The following is a 7,612-nucleotide window of genomic DNA, read 5'->3' on the forward strand; positions in this document are numbered from 1 at the left end:
TTGTTGTGACTGAAGTGCAGGACCCAGCACTGAGCTTTGTTGAACCTCATACAATTGGCCCTGGCCCACTGATCCAGCCTGTCCAGATCCCTCTGCAGAGCCTTCCTACCTTCAAGCAGATCAACACTCCCACCCATCCTGGTGTCATCTGCAAATTTACTGAGGGTGCACTCAATTCCCTTGTCCAGATCATTAATAAAGACATTGAACAGAGCTGGCCCCTGGGGAACACCACTTGTGACTGGCTACCAACTGCATTTAACTCCATTCACCATGACTCCTTGGGCCTGGCCATCCAGTCAGTTTTTTTACCCAGCAAAGAGGACACTCATCCTAGCTATGAGCAGCCAGTTCCTCAGGAGAATGCTGTGGGAAATGGTGTCAAAGGCTTTACTAAAGTCTAGGCAGGCAACATCCACAGCTTTACACTCGCTCAGTAAGTGGGTCACCTTGTCATAGAAGGAGATCAAGTTAGTCAAGCAGGACCTGCCTTTCATAAACCCATGGTGACTGGGCCCAATAACCTGGTTGTCCTGCATGTGTCACTTGATGGCACTCAAGATGATCTGCTCCATAACCTTTCCTAGGTCAGACTGACATGCCTGTAGATCCCCAGATCCTGGTTGGCCAGGACTGCTGATAAATGATGGTGGAAAGTGGCTTGGTGAGCACTTCCATCAGCTCCCTCGGTACCCTTGGGTGGATCCCATCCGGCCCCATAGACTTGTGTGTGTCTATGTGGTGTCACCAACCATTTCCCCTTGAACTAGCTTATCCAGCAAGCAGCTTCAAGGCTGTCAGAAAACAATTAACAGGAATCATAATCATTACCATCTAAGCAAACGTGACTTGGTCTGACAGCAATATGGAAGAAGCATCCTGAGGTCAAGAGATGTAAACCAGTTTTTGTCCTGCTCAGTCAGGATCATCTCAGGCAAGTTCACCTGAAACCAAGCTGGCACACAGTCCTGTTCAGTATTAGTCACATAGTCCTTTTTACTTTAGAAAAAAAGCAACTGTTAAACCTTCCCTTAGAAAAATAAAATAAATGCAAGGTTTTTTACTAATTACACATTTTACTAATTACATATTAAAGAATTTAAAAGCCTTATTCCTTTAAAACAAATATTAACTTAAGCAACTTGCTTGTACCTTCTTCAGGGACAGTGCATGTATACCTCAAGTACACATTTGGCTGGCAACCTAGAAGTGTTACTGAACAAAATACTTTAAGCAAGTTCCCACAAAAAATTCTAAATCAAACTAAAAATGTGGGTTAAACTAGATTATTTCAGAGTACCTACTGAATGTGAATTTATCTGTAAAGGCAATGACTCTTAGACACCACTTGAAAACATTCACTACAGAAAAGATGTAGACAAATACTTAAAATAGTTGTACCAAGATATTTTTAGTCATAGCAATGTAGAGAAAAATAATAGAAGGGACATGAAAAAAAGTGGTAAGAGAATTAGTTTGGGGAAAAAAGCTACAGAGGCAATAAGGAGATTTATAATGTTTAATAGTTTTCTCTCTATATGGGGATTAAACTGCAATCTTTTACAGATTCTGCTCTCCCATCCTCCCCAGAAAAAGGATGTCAACCTATGTCAGAACATCCCCAGTATGCAAAACCTGGCTTCAAGTCCTGACTGAATCAGGCTGCGGATTTGGAAAATCACCTCCCACATCAAGAAAAAACATGCTCATTAGTGGCTATTCTGAGCAGATGTGACTAATAGTAAATAAAGACCTTCCTCAGAATTGTCATCCATGAGGGGTGTAATTAATTGTTTTTCAAAAGTAATCTCCATTTGAAAAAGACAACAGCTTTGCTAAAAGCTTCCATGTATTCACCTCTACGGAACCAATCTTCCTGCCAGTGCTGGCATATAGGAAAGTATGAGTTTATGGAAGCAGGCTCAAAAACATCAGCTTTTATAAGAGATATTAAAAGACTGTCACTTAATAACGCATCAAGTAAAGAAGAATGCAATGCAAATAAGACAGAACAGATGTGTGCTGAAAGATTAATTATACATATATGATTATTATATGAATATATAAAATGATAAAAACCTAGGTACACCTAAGGTTATTTTAGGGAACACTAATAAGGAAATGACCTATTGGACAGAAACCATATATAAGTTCAGTGACTAAGTTTCAAGAAGAGTTTGGAACTCATCATGAATAGAGGTTAACAGACTCTCCTGTCACCATCTCAATCTACGTAATTGAATACAAGCACATTACCATCAATCTAAATAAGGTAAAAATGAAACTAACTAAATAGCACAAACTGTGCCATTTGTTTGTGAAAAGCCCCAACTCATTTCCACCTTTCCCATTCCATGTTGTATTCTCCTTTAACTTATGCTTTACATAACTAATGCAAAGTTAAACTACAACAGCCACTCATATTCTTATCCTACGGTATCATTGATGGTTGTTGTCACATGTTATTTTCAAAGTTATCTTAGTGCAAATACCATCCCTAGGGCCACTAAAGAAATAGAGCAAGAGGTCCGTTTATGGTAGTTCTCTGGTATCCTCATTAGAACAGGCATTAGAACCACATGAAACATTCCAGATCTGCTCCATATTACTAGTTGGTAACAAAGTGGAATATTTTCATACCCAGTTTTAACCTATATTTATTCCTGTGACAAGAAAATGATGTTGTGATATTGAATATACACACACACACGGCTACCCATTCTGAGTCACCAGTTTTCAGACGGCTTTCTATGTCCAATTAAATTTTGTATATATATAGATATATATCTATATATCTATACACACACACTTATTTAAACTTCATCCTTTATCAACCCTAGAAATATTTTAGGATTTAATATTCATTTTCTTGTACAATCACTGCTCTCATCCTACTAGCCCCTCAAAAATGGGCTCTTTATCACATCACTTGTACCCTGCCAAATGCAGTACTGGAAAGGAAGGGGTTAAGTCTCATCTTCTACCTTTAACCATTCCAAATTAATAGGAATTCCCACTACTGACCTGACCTTGCACTACTCCAGTCTGATTATATTTTAAAGCAGTAAAACTAATTTCCTTATATGAATAAGTTATACAAGAATATTAACTGTCTGGAGGTTTCTTATGTCATCCTGCAACTTCAGGAAACCCAAGGGCTGGAGCACCTCTACTATGAGGACAGGCTGAGAGAGCTGGGGCTGTTCAGCCTGGAAAAGAGAAGGCTCCAAGGAGATCTTATAGCGGCCTTCCAATACCTGAAGGGGCCTACAAGAAAGCTGGGGAGGGACTTTTCATAAGGGCAGTTAATGACAAAACAAGGGGAAATGGGTTTAAGCTGAAAGAGGGGAGGTTTAGATTAGATATTAGGAAGAAATTCTTTCCTGTGAGGGTGGTCAGACACTGGAACAGGTTGCCCAAGGAGGTTGTGGATGCCCCCTCCCTGGAAGTGTTTAAGGCCAGGTTGGATGAGGCTTTGAGCAACCTGGTCTAGTGGAAGGTGTCCCTGCTCATGGCTGGGGGGTTGGAACTAGATGATCTTTAAGGTCCCTTCCAACCCAAACCATTCTATGATTCTATGCTTACCTTAAATGTCTATTTAACTACAGCCAATGTAGCACAGGCAAGGTCACCTGCCAAAGGTCCTATAAGCCTTCCAGAAACTAGCTAGGGAACTTAGGCACTTACTTCAGGAGAGTTGCTTCTTCAGCTAACACTCAGGTTGGGTACCCATTTTAGGCAGATGAATTTGTTAGTTCAGATTTACTTTTGGCTTCCTTAAAGTCAAGTCTATGTATTTTAAGAGCTAGAGAGGATTTTCTTTTTCCTTTCTTGAATCAAAGGATTGATGAGACCAATTTTTCCTCTCAATAAGAAAAGCATTTTGTTGGCTTACTCTAGTCAACAGCAGTATTTGTCTGTGAGGTAACATTTTCTTGAATAAGTGGATATTTTTCATTATGTTTTTGCCTTCAAAAATGAGAGTTCAGTCATTATTTGAGCTTATTTTGAAGCATGTTTCGCTACTATCACCTAGTGGAATTAGAGCACAAGTAGATCTAACATATTTGACTACTAAAGGGGCACGCTTGCCTACTCACATGTAGTCATTACAGGATTGGTATATTCAAACACATATTTTGCAAAGATATTTAAGTTTATATTTACAGAGCCAATTACAAGACTTCTATTTCCATTACGTATATTTCTTTTTATAAATAGAAAAAAAAATGCATTTTAAAAGTCTTTATAGTATCAGTAGTTTTATTCTACTTTTTATTTATGAAGCACATCAATCTATCAGCTTAAAGTAGTATATTAAAATAGTTAACTACCTGCGGGTCCGTGGAGGCTTTGGTGGAGGAGAATCCTGTTTCTCAGCATCTGAAGAACTGACAGCATTCTCTGTATTATTTTCATCCTGATTAAAAGAAAAAGTTTTCATTCATGGCTATAAAGTTGCTACACAAAATACTTAAACTGTAATGTCCAAAGATTCATAACGATACTTGAAAACATTGTATGACAATGTTCATATATTTGCCTATCATATAGAGATCACTTTCAAAATTACATACAGATTAAATTCTACTCTAAATTCACAGTATCATTTTATATTTTGTGTATCCTACTTCAAATTTTTCTGAGTAAACATTTTGTTATATGTATAAAAAGAAAAACAGAACATCCAAGAGTCTAAAGCTGATAGACCATTTCCATACACATCCCACAGCCAAAGATCCAACAAAATCAAGGAGAACCTTAGTGTTACCTTGAGTTTAATATGTATTTTACCTAAAGGCTTTTCCTGCAGGAGTTTTCTTTTGAAAAGTAATTTTAAAAAAAGAACCACGAACATCTTGAAGCCATGTAATATAATTCAAAGCACGATACCAGGTTCATGCAACAGAGCCTACTATCTGCCAGCCTACCTGTTCAGATTGGGTGACAGGGACTGACCTTCTCTGGTTTTACAAAACAAAGGGGAATTCTCTATTAATTTCTGCTTCAAATGTAATAGTTGCATTTGAATTTGGTAAGCATTTTCAGATTTAGAGGATAAGATGTAAGTAAGTTATCTCAACAGCTAACTACCCTCACTGAAATTTAGATTCATTAGTTAGGTTAGTAATTTCCATTACTACTCTTTAAAGCAATTATGATACCACTGTCCACTAGTGTGGAGAGCCTAATATCAAATTCTATTCCTCTATGAGTGTACTAAGCAAAGCTTTTCCTGCAAAGAAAAAGAAATTAAATCTTTTAATCTTTCTTATTGTTCTTCACTAACCCTCCCATTAACTCGCTGTCCAATCCAGTATAATATCCCAGAAGTACTCCAGCAGAAATACCCTATTGTTCCTGTACCAACGGCTTGTGTCAGCCCTTTCAGACAAACGACACAGGGAGTTCATTGTCCTCCTGACCACTGGCTGTAACTACCAAGTTTTTTTTGGAGTAAGATTCAATTAACAGATAAAAGCCACTTACATTTAGATGACCACAACTGAAGCTCCCACTGCAGTCACCAAGGTTAGTTGGTTTGAAGCCATGAAACCTCATGGAACTATTGAAGTGACCAGCCAGTAAGCTGGGGTTGAAGGTCACAGATCAATTGGCCCCACTGACTACATTTGGAGCTTAGACATCTAGACCATGTGCAAGCCTCAGTTCCAAACCAAATTCTGCACCTTTTTGTTTTAAGATCTGAGTCTTTACATTTTGCAACATTAAAGCACGCTCTTGCTCAGCTTGCCAAATAGCCCAGATTTTTTTTGTATTTATGTCACACTACATTGTTTCTTTAAATTTATGTTACTTCTATTAATAATGATTTTTATTATTTATTAATAATAATTATTATTAAACCATTAATAATGGTTTTCCTGAAGCAATACATAAAAAAAATTAATAGCCATATCAGGTCAACTGATCACATGGTACCTTACTGAACCAGGATTATTATTCGTTGGCTGGCTCTCAAAGTGAAGTATAATGTGAACTAGGTTTTAATACATTTAATGTACTAGGTTTTGTATCATTCTAGCTTAATAAACAACATTGTTAGCAAGTCAAACACCTTCAGAGATTTATTGCATTAGCACTACCTTACCACTCTCACCAAAACCGCTGTTAAAGACATATTGTCCAAAAAGTCATTGTCCAAAAAAGTAGAATGACAAAAATGGCTGATGAAGCATTAAGAAAAAATACACTTGCTCTGTAAACTGAATGCTGTTATTTTACCTAACCTTGTTATTTTACCCAGACAGAAACGTACCCTTTTAAGTCCTTTGTCAGTTTTTCACAACTCACTCAAAAGTAAAGAAATTATAAATTCTAGCTGCAAACTACTGCAGACATGCTAATTAAAAAAAGTTTTGTTTTTTTTTTTCCTAGTCATTGATGGAATGAAACATTATAATGGGACAGGAACATCCACACATCCAACCCCTCTACTATTCGCCTCTTAAATATGCAGAAAAGCAATTTCCAGCTTTTTGGCTCGTAATGGGTGACCACACAGACCATTTTGTCCTTAACACACATGAAAGTGAATTTTATTGCCCTCATTCAGACAGACTGCCATTCTCAAGGTTGGTGCCAAAGATGCTGAGGCTCAAGGTATCCAACAGTAGCAATACAGTTTCCTGCTCAATAGTTCTCTCATGTTCCACCTCCCCAAGTTGCATAAAGTAAATTCTGAACCTCTCCCATACGTAGTCATTACTATGGATAGCACTAAATGCATTGACACCGTACTAAAAAAGCCCTACTTAATCATAAGGACCAGCACCTGTAGTTAGAAACTAATATAACTGCATCCTGAGAACAGGGTGGGCTGAAGAGTGAGACTGCCCAGGAGAAGTTCCTCCCCCTTACCACCAACTCTTCCATGCTACAACAGATCAGAAAAGTATTCTAGTTTGGTTCCACCAGCACAAAAGTTTTGAAGAACAGATTTCTTACTTATGCACTCAGCTTTCTACAAGGCACTGGCAAGGGAAAGGGTGTGCCTGTTGGCTGTGGTGTAGACTAACTTGTCCAGAAAACAAAGCAGCAGCTGCATCCCTGTCCCCCTATGTTTGTAAAGTGAAGTGTTTGTGAACAGAATGTTTCCTGAGATATGCTTTTCTCCCAGGCGGAAAAAAAACCCCAAACTATTTAAAAAGCTAACATATGTCAAAAGTTTTTTTAAAAACTCTGTATACAGCAAGAAGCTGTTTCTAGTTGAGACAGGCAGAAGTAGCTGAAGAGACACTGCCATTTTTGCTACTAGTAATAAAATGTATGGATGTACCTTGCAAAAACATGTATAAACTCAAATGTCTGAGGCACATACTCAGGCACAGAGAGTTTACAAAAACAATTCCTTAAAAAATAGTAGAGTAGAAAACCCAACAAAAACCACACACCCAAAATGGTACTTTTACAACCCCAGAAGAGAAGTCAGTGGTTACCCCAACTTCATGCACTCGGAAGGTTTCAGGCAGATATTACGTGTTCAGAAGCTTTCACTTCTGCATTAGGTTAAAATCAGTACCAGTTCACTCTGTTCTGGTCACATTACACAGAATCGCAGGGGTTGGAAGGGACCTCAGGAGATCATCCA

General features: G+C 38.0%; 1 protein-coding gene across 1 annotated transcript in view; it reads right to left on the reverse strand.

Annotated features, from left to right (window-relative positions):
• Positions 1-4,334: 4,334 nt before the first annotated feature.
• The window catches only part of LOC104529072 (tyrosine-protein phosphatase non-receptor type 12-like), a gene marked incomplete at both ends in the record, with an annotated part of 25,825 nt that continues 22,547 nt past the window's right edge, over positions 4,335-7,612 (reverse strand). The window contains one exon of the mRNA XM_029086315.1: positions 4,335-4,420. Coding sequence (XP_028942148.1) covers positions 4,335-4,420 — 86 coding nt within the window. The remainder of the gene's footprint in view (positions 4,421-7,612) is intronic.

Source organism: Antrostomus carolinensis, unplaced genomic scaffold (assembly GCF_000700745.2).
Source record: "Antrostomus carolinensis isolate BGI_N321 unplaced genomic scaffold, ASM70074v2 scaffold7380, whole genome shotgun sequence".
In the NCBI taxonomy this organism is placed as follows: domain Eukaryota; kingdom Metazoa; phylum Chordata; class Aves; order Caprimulgiformes; family Caprimulgidae; genus Antrostomus; species Antrostomus carolinensis.